Below are 17409 nucleotides of genomic sequence, written 5' to 3' on the forward strand. Positions count from 1 at the left end.
GCGGCACGGGGCCTGGGACCCCATCCTGGGGTTCCGTGCGCGTCCGGAATACCCCAGGTCACAGGCCACAGGCGTAGTTCGGGACTGGCGCGGGGCGGCGGACGGACGCGTTATTCACGAGGCCCCAGTGCACGTGGACCCTGCAGTGAGCACGTCGCGCCCCGTGCCCCAGGGTCCGGCAGGAAGGGCGTCCGCGCCCGCCGTGCGCGCGCAGACGAGGGCTCAGCGAGGCCGGGGGTCGGGCCCCCTCGGGAGCGGGCGGGCAGCGCGTCACCGGCCTCTTCCTTTCGCTTTGCAGGGGGCTATGGCCGCCACCTACTTTGCCCTGAACCGAACCCCGCAGGCGCCGCGGCTGGAGCCCGTGCTGTCGTCCAGCCTGGCGCAGCGCAGGGGCATGAAGAGACTCACGTCCACGAGGCTGTAGTACCCGCAGGCTCTGCAGAGCGTCCTCGGGCTCGCGGGCAGCGGCCTGGGCCCCCGCCACGGGCGCCACGGAGTGACCACCGCCCGGCCACGGGCCCGGGCGCCTCCGCTCATTCCACGTTCTCTCGCTCCGCCTGGATGGGATCCGGCCCCGGGACCTCCCACCGCCTCCGGCCTCCCGCCTCCTCCCCCCCGAGCAAAGCCGGACCGACTCGTGTCACCGCTCACCACCCTGCTGATCGCCCGTAGGGCCCTTCGGACTCTGGAGGTCTTTTCCGATCGTGGCTTAGATCGAGAGCGACAGAGATTTTTGCCAGTTACAGAGCCAGCGACTTGGCCAGACCCGGACACCGGCGTCCTCGTTACCGGCCCGGGAGGGCGCGCTGGCTGGTTCGCCTGTTGCCGGAAGGACGGGGTCGGCACGTGGCACCCAAGACTAGGCGCCGGGTCCCCTCCACATGATCCAAAGAGCCCTTGTCCCATCTCCCCCTCGTCTCTGACTGAGGTGTTGGCTGTTCTCTCCCGGGTCGCAGACCCGAAAGCGGGGGGAGCCCGGCCCGGAACCGGCGAGCAGCATCCTTGCCTCGGAAGCCTCTTCTCACAAGAACAGCACGTCCTTGGGGAGGAGCCAGCTGCAGCCTGTGCCCCCCGACACACACACACACCGGCCCGTGTCCTTGCTCCCCCCGCGGCTGGATGGCTGGCGGGGGCTGCGGGGCCGGGGTCCGCGCTCCCGCCCGGAGGTTCGGAGACAGAGCTCTAGGCCCGACAGCCGGCCACGGCCCTCTGTCAGCCCCCCGTGCTCGCCCAAAGCACCGGTTTCTCTGTCTGCTTTCCTCTCTCTGGCCCACGGGAGACCCCCTCCCCTCCCGGGGCCCCGGCAACCCTGAGCTGGAGGGAGGGAGCCAGAGGGGAGCCCGGAGGCCGGGCCGCCACGCGGGGGCCTGGAGGGGGCGGAAGGAGGCATTTCCAGGGCTACCGTGCACTTTGTGGAAGCTGTGCTTTTGTGTCGCATTTGTGTTTCTGTTCTTCAGTGACGTCTTACGTTTCCCTTGGGGTGCGTGCGCACAGCAGGGGCGCGGCGTGGAGCGCGGGGCTGGGCGCCCCTTGTTCAGGAAGGCCAGGACAGGCTGGACGCCACTGCCCAGGCGGAGGGGGAGCGTGTGCGCCCAGGCCGGCCGTGACTCCCCGCGGCCCTGGCAGGGTGCGGGGCGCCGGTGGCCCTCAGGCAGGTCTCACCGAGAAGGCGTGTTTCCTAGTTCGCTTCCTCCCCCATCTCCGCTAACTACCCAACAAGAGCCACATGTCGCCTTCTGGGCACGACCCCTTACCTTCTCCGGTTGTTTTCAGACCCTCACAGGTAAACGTTCTGCAGCAGCTCTCGTTATTCCACGAGCCCTCTCCTTCCCTCAGACACCACACGACATAAAGGGTGGGGACAGGTTCACCCGTCTGTTTTGCGCCAAGCCTCATCAGGCATCTCTCGTGTTTCCCAAGAGAAAATGCTTTTCCCCAAGGCTAGAAAGACTTGATCCTCAACCGTTTCGTGTTAGGTCTGGATTCTTTTAATCGACTGTTAGAAACTTAGGAAAAACTGGACAGCCCTTAGGTCACAGGTTTGACCTCCTAGGTACCAACCGAGGTCATCATGCCTTCTGTCCGCCGCACGAGGTTTGCTGGCTCACTGGTTAGCTCACCGGAGGCCAATGCGCGAGGGACGCAGGCCCGAGGGGGGTGGCCCGTGTGTGCTTCCCAGGCTCCCCCCCCCGCCTGTCATCCCCTTCCGGGCCACCGTGCACACAGCCCCACATCCTCACTCTGAGAGCCGCAGAGGGACCCCGAGACTCACCTCGCCCAAGCCGTGCCCTGAGCGGAGACCCCAGGGCCCCCCCTGCTCACCCCCGTTACTTGAACGTCCGCCAAATACCTCTGTTTTCTCAGCTTATCCAGAACGAGGCGATACTTGAAACCGTCTGACAGAAAGTCAGCCTGGAGAAGTCAATATTTTCAGCTTAACGTCAGAGTCTTGAGCGGAACAGCCAGCAGCCATGCTTTATAAGCAGCGGTCGTGTGCGAAGGAAGGTATCATACCTAGTTCTCCCTGTGCGGTTCACCCCCCGCCCCCGCCCGTCATGCGTGGCTCCGTGGGCTTCGCACACGCGGTGAGATCACACAGAACGAAATAGCTGTCCCCCCCGCCCCCAATATGTAGAGTCACAGCCCCTCTGGATCCCAAAACCACAGACTTTGTCGCCAGAAAACCTACCCGGCCACTGCGGTCCCTCCGGGGTGCCCACTGTGGTTCCGTCCCACCTGGAGATCCCCCCCCCATTTGACAGAAACACCTGACTCACCACCCCCACCGCGAGGGCTCTGCCAGATGCTGCCCCAAGTCAGACTCGGGCAGGAGTGAGATCTCACCTGTATCCTTAGGTCAGATTGTCCGTGACCTGTGTGTGTGTGTGTGTGTGTGTGTGTGTGTGTGTGTGTGCGCGTGTGTGTGCACTTGGAGGACTGTCCGGCGTTTGAAGTGACCACAGTGCTTCCTGTTAGCCAGTATTGTTGATTAAATGGTGTTCTTCCTAAAGCCGCACGTTGGGATTTTTGCCTCACGCTTTTGACTGGGTCTCTCCGGGACACGAGGAACTTGATTTGCACTCTGTTTTTCTTTCCAAACGGCTCTGTGGCCTTTCACCTCTCCAAGAGTCCTTAAAGTTCTAGAACGGAAGAGGACCCCGCAGGGGCCCGGGCGGTGCACCCCGCGGGGCCTCGCAGAGCCCGGGGGTCACCTGGGAGACAGGAACTCAACACCGCTGCAGGTCGCCTCCGCGGAGCACGCTTCCCACCCAGCCCCCGACTCGGCACTTTGTTTACAAGCCCGCGACCGTGCGTACAGGTCATTCCCGTGTTCACGCTTTGTATTTTATGTTGGAGATGGGCGGCCACTATACAGATATTTATTACGCTTTCCAGACTTTCTGAATAGATTTTTTTGAATAAACATGAGTTTTATGAAGTGTAATATTTTCCTAGCAGAGCGGTAATTTGGGGACTGTCTGTGTCGTTGCCAACTATCGTCGGCAGATAAGCTTCTCACCCCTGCTGCCCCCTCGCTCTGTCCCGGCTGCGGCCCCTGTGGCTGGAAGGTGGCTTCCCCTTGGATGGCCGTCCGGGCCGCGTGGAGAGCTGGTGGGGGGCACACAGGTGCCTCTGCGTGCGCGTGCGGCTTGTGTGTGCGCACGTGCGCTGTGTGGTGTGTGTGTGCACGTGTGCCCGAGCGGATTGTGTGCTTACGTGTGCCTTGTACAAGTGTGTGCGTGCGTGTCTGTGTGTGTGCGCACTCCACACGGAACCTGGCCGCGTGATGGGGCGGGTGCCGGCCGGACACGTGGACGGCTGTGTGGGCGGCGAGGCAGGTGGCGCGGGGGTGGGGGCTGCCGGGGGTGTCCCCGCTCTGTCCCCGTTCTCTGCACGGCCACCCGGCCTCCTCCCGCCTGTCTGTTCTTGACACACAAGCAAAACGAGAAGCTAGGCTTCTCTGACCTAATTTCTTCTTCCCGTTTGGTCCATTCCCGAGCGGCCCGTGTCCGCAAGCGAGACGCGCACACACACGGACGTCCACAGCTTTCTGCCGCCACTTCCGAGATGCCTCCCCAGCAGCACCAGGAACTCTTCCCGGAACCCCTCAGGCTCTCTGCGCAGGCAGGAGTGTTGAGCCGGCCCAGGGGTTCGAGCCCACGGGAAACGCATGAACATTCTGCCTCCTGCTACGCGGTGGCAGGGGGGGTGGGGAGGGGGGGGAGGCGGCCACCATATGCCCACACCCCATGCCCTGTCACCGACCCCGTGGCACAGACCTGGTGGTGTGAAATAGCCTTCCCTCCCAGCTGAGGTTACAGCTCCAGAGGTGAGAAGTCCCGGGTGGGTCCTGGGGCCAAAGTCAAGGTGGGGGGAGGACTGCGTTTGGGGGGCTTCGGGAACAGAGCCCTGCCTTTCCCGGGCCCGGGGCCCCCGCGTTCCTGGGCCCCTGGCTCTTCCCCCATCCGCAGAGCCAGCCCCAGGAGGCTGAGGCCCGTGCGTTCCCCTCACCCACCCCCACCTCCACTTTTGACGACACTTGGAGACCTCAGTGCACGTGGATACTCGCGGATACTCTCCCTGTTTCAGGGTCAGCTGATTAGCACCTGACACACTCACGGGTCCTGGGGACCAGGACACGACATCTTCTGAGGGCCCATTATCCTCTCCACCACATCACACAGAGTGAGAGTCCGTATTGCCGTCTTCAGTCTGCGTGTTTGTCTGGGTGCGAAGGTAGGATGTCAAGAACGGTGACGTTTTGGAGGCTTTGGGGACGAGTCGGCCCGGCACGGTCTCCGGTGTGTGGATGAAGGCCCGAGACTCAGGGTCAGAGCCCGCAGCAAACAGCGTGGCCCCAGGCCCACGCCCTTCCCCCTTGCCCTCGGGTCCCCCCGTGGTGACGGAGAATGGCACACATGACGGGCTAGGTCACAGCTGGGCACCCGCACCTGAGAAACCCCAGTCGATAAGGGCTGGCTGCCCTTGGCCCCCGGGGGGACACTGTCCCTGTCCTCCAGGCAAGCGTCCTTGAGAAAACTGTCCAGTGACGGCTCACACACGCACAGAGACACAAGACCCATGGGGACTCACCTCCCAACAGTAGCGGCTCTGTGTCTGCTGTCCCCGAGTGTCACCCAAGGACTTGCAGTGGTCCTGCAGGTCCCTTTCATGTGGCATATTGTGCATTTGTTCTCAGACTCAGCTGGTCCCTCGTCCTAAGGGACACCGACCCAGGCTGAGACCAAGAGGCTGAGGCCACGTGTCGTAAAGGAGCCTTAGGCCTGGCTCTTGGCTTGCCGGGGCTCGGCCCCGGCAGACTCCGACGTTTCATCTGGCCCGTGACCTCCTAGGTAAAAGGAGCACACTTTGTGTGCAAAGGCGGATCCCAGAGTCCGAGGCCCACAGCAGGTGCAGGTGTGCCCCCCCCCCCCCCGGGCGGTGTGCACGCGTCCCGCGTCCCCCCGGCTGGGCTTGCTCAGCCTCGCCCGGGACCAGGACACCTGCCTTCACGTCAGTTCAACCTCCTCTGTTGCCAGTTTCTCAGCGTTTCTACCCAGAGTGAAGTGATGTCGTAAACGCTGCATGAAAAATCAGACCGAATGAGACGATCCCTGAAGGCAGAGATTCAGTAATTCAAAAACCACTTCCTGAGCCCGGACCACCGCCCCTCACTGTCCCCGGAGCTAGAGATGCGGCAGCAGCAAAGCAGCACCCCCGCCCCGGGAAGGCAATCCCCTCGCAGAGGGAGAAAGAAAACAGCAGTAAGATAGGCAGCAGGCTCCCAGCACGACTGCTGAGAAGGGAAGCCGAGTGGAGTGAGGGGGTTACTGCTCGAGTTAGGAAGGGGATTCACAGCGTAAATCCATCCTCAAGCTTCCCCGGCTCCTCTCAGCCACAGATGTTACCAGCCTTTCAAGGCACAGCTATGAACTGTGTAGTGTAGTTAATGCATTCCCTGTGCATGGCGATAATTCAGGATCTAAAATCAACAGCATTCATCCGTGACGTCTGTCCAATCCGGGTATCTGTTTGTCACTTTACCGTGATGAGGAAAAAACAGCCAATAAGGGGCGCCTGGGGGGGGCTCAGCCGGTTAAGCGTCCGACTTCGGCTCGGGTCGCGACCTCATGGTTCAGGGGTTCGAGCCCCACGTCGGGCTCTGTGCTGACAGCTCACCTGAAGACCTTGAGAGCACAGACCGAGGTTTCCCGAAGAAGAGGGAATTCTCCTCAAGACTGCAACATGGAGACCCTGCCCGAGTCTCTGACCATCAGACTCCGACCGTGACATCACCTCTTACCTGAGTCTCCAGCCTGCTGGCTCGTTCTATGTACGTCAGGTTTGCTAGTCCCCACGATGGCGTGAGCCAGTTCCTTAAAATAAATGTCTCTCCCTCTCAATAGATAGATAGATAGATAGATGATAGATAGATTGATGACAGATAGATAACAGAAGACAGACGATAGAATAGATAGTAGGTTGATAGATGATAGAAGATAGGTAGATGATAAATAGAGATAGATGATAGATATAGATAAATGATAGATAGATGATAGATATATACATAGGAGATATAGATAAATGGTAGGTAAATAGATGACAGTTAGACATAGAGGGATACCTATGTAGCTAGAGATAGAAATATATCTCCTATTGTCTCTGTTTCCCGGAAAACTCTGATTCAGTAAGACTGTGTTTCCCTTGGAGAAAATGAAGAGGCAAACCTGGCTGTCACCTGGGCCTGATACAGTCACAGCAAGTCATATGCACGCCATCAAACCCGCAGCAGGGGCCCAGGCAGCTCCGTCATTGTAAAGGACCTCAGACCTGCTTTCATTGTAGCCATGTGTATCCAATCATCTGGCTCAACTACTTCGTGCCAAACGTTGTAGGCAAGGCTAGTGCAATGCTGGTCCCAAGTGTTTCTCAGCATCGTCAGGGCCTGTCCAGCAAACAAAATCCTGCCCCCTCCTTCACGTGCCAGCTCAGGCAATACATGCCTAAAACCTTCTCTGGACCCTGTCGCTACTCAGAGTCCCTACCACAGCGAGGAAGACGTTGCCAGGAATTCGGCTTGGGTGCGTCCTTCTACCCCTGCCTGGGACACCGCTGAGGGTATGTTCTCCCTTCCTGCCTTTCTTTTCAAAGTTATTTATTTATTTTTGAGAGAAAGAGAGAGAGCATGCGCACCTGAGCAGGGGAGGGGCAGAGAGGGAGAGAGCTCATGACTTGAGCGGAAACCAAGAGTCAGTGGGACGCTGAACCTGCTGAGCCCCCCAGGCGCCCCCTGGGCTGTGTTCTTTCTATTCTGAGCCCAGCACAACGCCTGGCAGAAAAAAGTATTTGCAAATGAACACATAGATGAGGTATGGAGCTGCGGGGCATAGGACATTCTAAATAGGGCCTGGCGTCCTCAGGTGGGTCAGGTGGCCTCATTGAGGGCGGCGGGTGGATGACATTAGCTCCTTTCTTCTTCCCAAGGCTTCGCTGCTGCGCCCGGCACAGGGCACCTGCCATCGGGGTGCTCGCGGTTGGCACAGACCGCCACCAGAGGGCGCAGGGCAGCTCCCTCCAGACCCGAACTGGGCTCTCCTCCTGGATGCCTGCACTCACCTGAACTCACTGCACAGCATTTCCTCGGGATGAAGCCGGGATCCTTTGATCCGAAGCCTCTCTCCCACCCCTCCCGTCCCGACAGGTCACATGCATGGCGCCTGAGTCTGCACGGCCCTGGGCCACCGAGGTCACCTCCGGACGCTGCAGCTCAGAGCTCTGTCCGAAGACGCAGCACCCCACCCCCACCCCGCCCCGTGACCCTGGCCAGTACGACCTCCTCGGCGGTCTCCAGGCCCACCGCACCCGAACTCTATGCTGTGCTGCCGGGCGGCCACGAGCCCACATGGGGCTGTTAACACTTAAACTTGACATACAGTTCAGCTTCGGTTCTGTGGCCACAGTGGCCACGTTTCAAGTGTCCCACAGCCGCGTGAGGCTAGGGCTCCCGTGTTGGACAGCAGAGACTCTAGAACATAGCCTCAATCGCAGACTATTTGTGTGCCGATCGGGAGTCTTAGTTACAGACAAGAGAATCCGCTCCAGCCGGTATAAGCCAGGAAGAGAGTTATTCAAGCGTATTGGGTAACTTGAGCCCGCGGCCGAGCAGGCCTGGAAAGCTGCATGGCCAGAGACCGAGAAACCAGAGACAGTGTCCCCCCTGGGGGGGGGGGGGGAGGTGCTGGCAGAAATACCCTGCCCCCCCCCCCCGCGTACCTGCCCCTGCCCCTCCCCAGGCCCCTGCCCACGCACCCAGAACCTGCCCCTGCCCCTGTCCCTGCCCCCACCCTGTCCCCCGCCCCCGCTCCCTGTCCTCCCCACCCCCGCACCTGCCCCCTGCCCCTGCCCCTGCCCCCACACCTACACCCGCACCCACACCCACTCCCTGTCCTCCCCGCACCCGCCACCTGCCGCCCAGCTTAGCCTGCCAGGGACCGCAGGCTGGATCGCCCCGGACAAAACTCCCTCCGCTCCGCGCCTCGCGAGGACGACGCCTTTCCACCTGGCTGCCAGACTTCCAGATATCTGCAGCACAAGAAAGCCGACCCGTTACGCCGTCCACACTGCAGCCGGCGGCCACTGCAGATGCTACGGCCCTTCTCCCTGTGCTGGCAGCGGCAGTGACAGCAGATGCATGCCCGCCTCTCAGGCAACGACCCTTTGTAAATGATGGGGGCGCAACGCACCCCCTCACCCCCGCCCCGGAGAGAAAACCCAGACGGGCCTCAGCCCATCAGCTCCGCTGCCGGTGACCCTTCCCGTCCGGCCCGTCCAGGGCCATAGCCCAAAACTGAGGAGACACGCGGTGCCGCCCACGGCCAACTACAGAAACGGGGGACCCCGGGGAGGGGCGGGGGGAGGAAATGGGTTATGGTAAAGCCCAGGAAGAAGTTGTGGGTAGTCACCGTTCAACTGTGTCCCCCTCCAGACAAGTTCCTCAGCCCACGGAGGACCGTGGGAGCTCAGTCCAGTTAAGGTGGGGTCGCTGGATGGGCCCTCGTCCTGTAGGACTTTCCCTGGAGGAAGGGGGGTCCACGCCAGGCACCAAGGCCTCCACAGAAACCAAGCCTTCTCACTCCTTGGCTTTGGACCTCCAGCCTCCAGAAGTGAGACAGAGAAATCTCTGTTGTTTAAGCCCCCCGTGTGGTGGTTTGTCACCGCGGCCCGAGTGCACAGACACGGCCACCGTAGCTGTCACAGCAGAAGCTGGTGGCAGCCCCAACCGCCTCCCCCAGGTCTGATTCCATGTACCTTTCCCCCCAAGCAGGGTGTGAGCTGCCTGGCACCTTCTGTCTCGTGCTCACCTTGTTCTGCACCTGGGGGGCTGGGCCTTTGTCACCGGCGAGCAGGGGGCCACCTCCTCACCCCCACCCCCACCCCCAGGGTAGCAAGAGCCCCGGTGCCCTTGTTCACCAGCTGAGATCACTGGAAGGTGACGCCTGGGGTCTGTGGGTTACGCAAGGCATCTGACGGGTCAGGTGGAGCATTTGTGTCGCCTGGGGAAGCATCCTTCCGCAGAGCCCAAGGGCACAGAGAAAGGAAGGAAATGCTTTGCTGGTGAGTCCCCGGCCACCAAGGGAGGGAGTTCTGCTGGCTGCTGGCACCTACCTCCCACAATCTCCAGTCCAACAAGGGCAGAAAAGCCCCTCGCTGCAGGGCCAGTGTCGGCTGCCCAGGCCAGGACATCCCCCCCACCCCGGTCCCCCGGTGCCGTGACTGTCCCTCAGTCGCCCACACCGCTATCCTAACAGGGCACCATCCATAGGACCGCATGGCAGGACTCGAGAATCCTGGGTCACTGGCCGCTGGGTCTCCTTCCCTCCCATCTTGGTCAGCTCAGGCCCTAACAAAACACCTGACTGGGGCGGACACAAGGAGCCTTCGTTCCTTGTCGTTCAGGAGCCCAAAAAGTCTGAGGTCAGGGCGCCAGCACGTCCCTGTCTGGTGGGACCCACCTCCTGGCTCACAGAAGGTTCTAGTATCTTCCTTTAAGGGGCTCCACCTCCATGACCTCACCTCAACCTAATCACCTCCAAAGGCCCCCCTCCAAATACCGTCACCTCAGGGGGGTAGGGCTTCAAAGTATGGACCTGAGGACACAAACCCTCAGCCCATCGTGCCCCTTGGCCGTGAGTTTCTGGGTCAGAAACTGTGCATTTTCAATGCCTTTGGGCCGAGGGTCACCCACGGGTTCGGCTGCTGGAGAAAACAGGGCGTGTATCCGTGACTGGCACTTACTGTGCCCTCCCTTCGCCCCCTCCCCCAAGCAGGTCAGGGAGAACCACCCTGAGGCCACCGGGAGGTGCCAGGGGGCTGGGCCACCCCTCGCCCAACACACCTGCGCCAGACTGCCCACCGCCTCGCACAGCCTCCAGCTGTGAGCGGGACAGACGGAGCCCGGAGCCCCGGTCTGCTGTGCCCTGCCCCGTCACCTCATGGGACTCCCTCTGGCACTCAGCACGACCTGCCAGATCTACCTGCCAGATCCGCCCCCCCTGCCCCACCTGCCTCTCCCACTGGAGTGCGAGCAGGGCAGAGTCCCCGATTGTGTTGACCTGAACCCCGGGCACAACACTGGACATCTCATGGATGTGGGCGATGCTGACAGCAAGAGAGTGGGGAACAGCACAGAGACGGGGCGGGGCGGGGGGGGGGGGGCCCGTGAGGTCCGAGCCACGTCTCCCTTAGAAATACTGCCCTTCCTCCTCCTCCCCACCTGCCCCAAAAGTCCCCGGGAAGCGATTTCAACACATGGTACCCGGGCTGCGCGAAAGCAGACGCACTCGTGCACTGTGGCATCTGAAGTCAGGGGTTCGAATTCGAGCCTGGGCCTTTCTGACGGGCGTGAGGACCCGCCGGGGGTCCTTCCCTCGGGGGGACCTCGCAGAAGCGCAGGGGCCTCCCGCAGCCCGCGTGCGAGGCCACGGGACCCAGGAGGTGTCCTGTTCCCTTGGCAGAAACATCCAGAGCAACTTACTGCCACCGCAGGCAATGTCCCCTTGAGGTTAATCATTCAGCGGCGCTAGAGTTTGGCCAGGGAATCCGGTAAAACCGCATCTTCTTATGTGTAGCACGAGGCCAGGGATACGGGATGGGGATAAGCCAAATATTAGCTTTCAGATATGCTGCCTAGGACGGCCTTCCAGACCTGGGCGGTGTGGCCCACGTGGAAGTTTCTCTGAGGTCAAGCAAACACACCTACCGTGGTGAGCGGCGAACTTCGACCCACTTTGTGAAGATGCCTACAGAACTGAGCTGAGCTCGCTCTGTGTTTTCACGTCCCTGACTCATCCGTGTGACGGTACGACCCTCCCGGGGAGTTCAGGTCAGATGTGCCTCGGTTCACCTGGCGATTTTCACCTCTGGCACTGAGATCACATTTAGGGAAAAAAAGGAAAAAGAGAAAAGACAGTGTGTCTGCTGAAGTCCAGACAAAGCCCTTGGAATTCAAGTTCCCCACCGCCAGCTCCAGGCGGACAAGAGGCACCATCGTGGAAAGCTCGTGGAGCTTGCTGGGGGCCATGCAGGGAAAACAAGAGGCGACCCCGGGCCATGACCAGGAGGAAACGTTCACGGCACATCGGAGGCGAGAATCCGCCGTGTGTCTTGGGGAAACGAGCCACCGACCACGGGTGGAACACAGCAAGGAAGGGCCACACTGTGGATCTTGACACAGACAATTCATATTCATGACAATATGCTCAGCCAGTATTATGTACTCAGAATAGACACAAAATCTTCCACTGCCGGAACGTCATTTTTTTTAATGTTTATTTTTGAGAGAGAGAGAGAGAGAGAGAGAGAGAGAGCAAGCGGGGGAGGGACAGAGAGAGAGAGGGAGACACAGAATCCAAAGCGGGCTCCAGGCTCTGAGCTGTCAGCACAGAGCCCGACGCGGGGCTTGAACTCATGGACTGTGAGATCACGACCTGAGCCGAAGTCGGAAACCCAACTGACTGAGCCACCCAAAGCACCCCATGGAACATCATTTAGCTTAAAAACGGTAACACCTAATGGGCTGATCTAAGCAACTGCAGTATGAAACAACGTAGAAAATACAGAACAGAATTTCAAATCTGGAAACAAACGTTGCCAATTCGTGGCCTGAAAAATAAACCCAGGGAGAGGGTGTTTTTGAGTCCTGAGTGTGGCTAGAGGTGAACAAGCTGATGTGTGTCACAACAGACGGTGCTCTAGCTATTTTAGCTGCAAACTGGGACTTACTGGAATTTTAAACCCCACCCTGATGTTCCTCTTAGGGCTTTGTGTGTTACATTGTGTGATACATTGTGAAAATATTGTATTCAGTCTTCTGAAGCACACACTAGCAAGAAAGTCACAGAGTTTTTAAATTGTGCAAATACCATGAAGCATCGTCAGTTTCAAAGACCCTGGAAAGAAACAAAGGACAAGGAACAGAATGATGTCTGCCAGTGCTTGTTGGCTGAGTCAGGAAAGAGTCCTTTACCTGCAGTCCAAGAATTTCTCGAGGGACGGACCCCTGGGCATCTGAGTCGGTTGGGCATCTGACTCTTGGTTTGGGCTCAGGTCACGATCCCAGGGTCGTGGGATCGAGCCTTGCATCCGGCTCCATGCTGAGCACAGAACCTGCTTAAGATTCTCTCGCCAAATACTCAATAATCAAAGACAACAAATGGAGTGGGATTTATGTTTTCTCATTAATATCAGTGTGCATAGAAGAGCTCAACGTGAAGCTTAACAACACCATTTAAGAGCTTTTCGGGGGCAACTGGCTGGCTCAGTCGGCAGAGCGGGTGGCTCTTGATCTCAGGGTAGTGAGTTCGGGTCTGACGTCGGGGATCCCAGGGTAGTAAGTTCCGGTCCGACGTCGGGTGTAGAGATTGCTGAAAAGTAAAATCTTTGAGGGGAAAAAAGGGGAAAAAGAGCTTATTGGTGACCTTGCTAGGCAGGTAGGGAAATGTATCTGCAATCCAAATCTTTGGAACACAAATCCATATGCTGATTTTACGAGTTTTTCTAACGTGAATAAATAGGCAGAACGTGTTAACAGCACGAATTTACAGCATTGTATGAATTAGCTGCAAACACTACCCCCAGAGCTGAGGGGCTGTTTCTCAGTTTACACAGTAAGGAACCTTTGAATTCAGTGCTAACACAACTGAGTTGAAGCGGGAGGAGGCCGGTTCACCTACATTGAGCTGATGTATTTTGCAACTGATATGCTTTTGCTTCAAAGTAAATTCTCCTAAAAAAGATTAACCAGTATTGCCAGTGCGAACCCAAATGTTAAAGGAAAATGATTTTAGGAGTTACTCGATTCAGTTTTGGAAACTTTTTCCATATGCCTGAAATAACTTGGTTACGTAAATATAATTTTTAAACTATGAATTCTATGAAATTTAAATACAGATCAAATATTGCTAATGAAGAGGCACCCAGGGGGCTCAGTCGGTTGAGCGTCCGACTTCGGCTCAGGTCACGATCTCACGGTTTGTGAGTTTGAGCCCCGCGTCGGGCTCTGTGCCGACAGCTCAGAGCTTTGCACCTGCTTCTGATTCTGTGTCTCCCTCTCTCTCTCTGCCCCTCCCCTGCTCACACTCTGTGTCTCTCTCTCTCTCAAAAATAAATAAACATTTTTAAAAAATGTATTAAATATTGCTAATGAAAATTTAGCATCTGGGGAGCGCCTGGCTGGCTTCGTCAGAGGAGTGCGTGGCTATTGATCTCAGGCTCTTGAGTTCAAGCCCCACATTGGGTATAGAGATTACTAAAAAAAATTAAAAAAAGAAAACTTACCATCTGAATTGAAATGAATCATAAGTGTAAAATACTCACCAGATTTTGAGGACTTCATATGAAAATAAAATACTTCAATAATAATTTTATACTGATTACACATTGAAATCATATTTTGGATATTCGGCCGGACTATATCGCTAAAATTAACCCCACCTATTTCCTTTACAGCTTGAATGTAGTCACTAAAAACTTCAAGTCCTGCGTGTGGCTCCGGTGATATCTCGAGTTCCTTTTTCCTCACGCCGGGGTCTCGTGGGAGAGGGATTCCATTGCCGGCTGTCCTATTGCATGTTGCACCTGCTAGACATGTCTGATTACTTCCTGAGAGTGTCCCTGGATTACATGCCTTAATCCTTGCATTCCCAGGCTTGATGGGATTCAGGTTCCAGATGTGGGTGGACCCTTCACCAGCTGTTTACTTGAAGCATCACACCGGGAGGCAGAAAGTTACAGTCCTTCTGATGGTGACGCTAAGGGGAATCTCCTGGATCCCTCCTTGTAAATTTGCATTTCCCCTTTCACACAGCGAACAATCCCTGGGAAGATCTGGCTCCCGTTTATTTACCAAATGACTGGAGTTCTGTGCTGCCTTCTGTCTGAATCCGTCACTGCAGTCGGGATTGCAAACTGGTGTTCTTTTCGTTCCACCACTCTTCCGTATCTATTAGCCGAACTCCTTCTGAGGACAAGAGCTCTCCTCCGTCACTAGGCCTGTCTGAAGTAGTTCATATGGGTAAACGCTTCTTTCCCTTTAGTTACCGGAAGAGTTGGCGCACGAATTATGGCAAAGGAGTTTCAGGTTTTTATTTTGTTGGCTTTTCTTTCTGTGCCTTTTTTAAGGTTTTTGTTTGTTGCTAAGTTCTTTAAAATAACTTTACCGGGATGCAACTCGCATATGCGATGTCCGCCTTTAAATGTACAATTCAGTGGTTTTCAGCACATTCACAGAGTTATCCCGCCATCTGTACGACCAATATTGGATGGTTTCCACCCGGAAGAAGAGTGCATGGCCCTGCCCCAAGCCTCGCAGCCCCGGGCGGCCGCTAGTCTGTTTCCTGTCTCCCGGGATGAGCCCACTCTGTGCACATCATATACGTGGCCTCATACTGCATGAGGTCCGGGTGCCTGGCTCCTTCATAAGCACGGTGCTTGCTAGATCTATCCACGTCGTAGCGCGTGCCAGGACTTCATTTCGTTTTATTGCTGAGTAATAATCCATCGCATGGCTACTCCACAGTTTATTTATCTGTTCCTCAGTTGACCCAATATTTGGGTTGATTTCACTCTTCGGCTGTTATTTACAATGCTGCTATGAGCATTTGGACACAAGTGCTGTGTGGACATATGTTTTCAGTTCTCTTGGGTGTGTATCTGGGGGTGGGGTGGCTGAGTCATGTGGCAACCCCCTGTTTCACCCCGGGAAGACGGCCGGGCTGTTTTCCAAAGCAGTCAAGCCACTTTGCACTCCTAGCGGCCGCGAGTGGGGGTTCCCGTCCCTGTACATCCTGCCCGACACCTGTTGTGTTCCACTCTCTTGACTGTGGCCTTTCTGGAGAGTGTGAAGGGGGGGGTCTCATGGTGGTTTTATCATTTCCCTGATGGCTAATAAGTTTCGTGAGCTTATTGGCCATTTGTGTGTCTTCTTTGGAGAAACCTCTATTCGGTCCTTAGCTTGTTACTTAATTGGGCTGTCTTTGTATTACTAGGTTGTAAGTTATTCTTTAAATAGTTCCTTATGGGGCGCCTGGGTGGCTCAGTCGGTTAAGCGTCCGACTTCGGCTCAGGTCATGATCTCACGGTCCATGGGTTCGAGCCCCGCGTCGGGCTCTGTGCTGACGGCTCAGATCCTGGAGCCTGTTTCAGATTCTGTGTCTCCCTCTCTCTCTCTGACCCTCCCCCGTTCATGCTCTGTCTCTCTCTGTCTCAAAAATAAATAAACGTTAAAATAATTAAAAAATAAATAAAATAAATAAAATAAATAGTTCCTTATCAGATATATGACTTGCAACAATTTCTCCCATTCTGTGGTCTTCCTTTACATCCTTTGGTTTTCCCTTAAGGGTCCTGCAGTCAGGCTTTGTTCTTTCTGATACTCAGATTGTCCTGGGTTTAGTCACTGGGAGGCCCTCCCCACGGCTTCCTTTTCTATCAACACAAAAGGTAGAGTCTCGGCCAGCTTCGGAGCAGACCAGGGGGCTTTGCAGGCTGCTGCCGTCACCGCCCAAGAGCTCATCCCGTGGCCGCTCCGTCCTGCTGCACAGAGAAGTAGGACTGTCTGCAGTCAGTCACGTGAGCTACCCCTTCTGTGGATGTGGCTGTAGCCGGGGCCCAGGGCCCCAAACACACCAGGTCTGCCCACTCGCTGCTGGCAAAACCCAAAGGCAGGGAAAGGAGTGATGGAGAAACAGGAAAGGGACTGATTTCAGGGAGGCCAGCTCCGGAAGACGGCGGACTGGCGTCTCAAAGACCGTCTCCAAAGTGCCGAAGATACTTGCAGGTGTATTCGAGGAGAACGTGGGGCAGAGGTGGGTCTGTGCAGGTGGGCAGTGAAGGTCAAAGGCAGCTTGTCTCCCAGTGATCCCGGCTGGTCCTGCTGGCTCAGCTCCGTCCTGATGCTCGAAGGGGTAGTTTCGGTTCCACCAGGAGATGCTTTGCCCTCAAGGGCCCTCGCCCCAAGCCAAGAGACCAGCTGGAAGGAAGAACCAACAGGGAAGCGTGAGGTCAAAGGGGAGGCAGCCTCAGTCCTTTTTCCCAGAGCAACTTGTCCCCACAGGGTGTTTTCACCACACTCAGAGCCAAACCATTGTATGAGAGAAGTTGAGATCCCCCCCCCCCCACCTTTCTCCAACATTTACAGCCCCTCACTGATTAGAAAACGGAGCAGCAGCAGAAGGGGGCTCGCAGGTAGGCACAGAAACTCAACTGCATATCTGGTGCGATATTGGCTCCATTTATAGATTAAAAACCGAGGCCTAGGCAGTTTTAAAAACTTGCCAAATGCAGGCAGCTAAATAAAAAGTGGCAGGATTTGTTCACCTGACTGGCAGGTCTGGTTTCTTCCATCGGCACACCCTGGCGGCCGGGCACGGGGCCTGGAGCCCCTAGACCGCCAGTCCCACGAGATGCTCCTTCCAAAGGGCTCTCTGGTTAAGGACATTTGGTAACTGCTCCATGGATTAACTTTTATGCCATCACAGTTCACATGAGCTTCATAAAGGCTCTCAAAAGAGCTGCAGAAAAAAATTAACCTTGTCGGATTCACACGTTTCCTAAATGCCTTTGGCCCAGGACCCCCTGCCCTCCACCAGCTTCATTTTTCCCCTGAAGCCCCTAAGAACACCGTGGTAGGAGAAAGCTGTCTATACTCACAAAGCGTGTCGGCCTCTTCTTCCCTGTGACCAGCAGTGGGCGATCCGTGGGTGACAGTTTGGCATCCTGTGATTACCCAGTTCCCTCTCGCCTTGCAGGGGTTGGGTTTAGTGTCTAGTGTTTAGTGAGGGTTGTGGCTCCAATTTCAGTACAGAATGCAAACTAGTGATGCCTCTATTTCCTTTACCTTCATGTCTTTAT

General features: G+C 56.8%; 1 protein-coding gene across 7 annotated transcripts in view; it reads left to right on the top strand.

Annotated features, from left to right (window-relative positions):
* The window catches only part of RPS6KA2 (ribosomal protein S6 kinase A2), a 347458-nt gene extending 344013 nt beyond the window's left edge, over positions 1 to 3445 (top strand). For all 7 annotated transcript variants that reach the window (XM_019412761.2, XM_053904291.1, XM_019412764.2 and 4 more), the window contains one exon: positions 299 to 3445. In XM_019412761.2, coding sequence (XP_019268306.1) covers positions 299 to 424 — 126 coding nt within the window. In that variant the 3' untranslated portion in view covers positions 425 to 3445. The remainder of the gene's footprint in view (positions 1 to 298) is intronic.
* The last annotated feature ends 13964 nt before the right edge of the window (positions 3446 to 17409 follow it).

The sequence above is a fragment of the Panthera pardus genome, unplaced genomic scaffold (assembly GCF_024362965.1).
Source record: "Panthera pardus isolate Hobbes unplaced genomic scaffold, ASM2436296v1 HiC_scaffold_17, whole genome shotgun sequence".
NCBI lineage: Eukaryota > Metazoa > Chordata > Mammalia > Carnivora > Felidae > Panthera > Panthera pardus.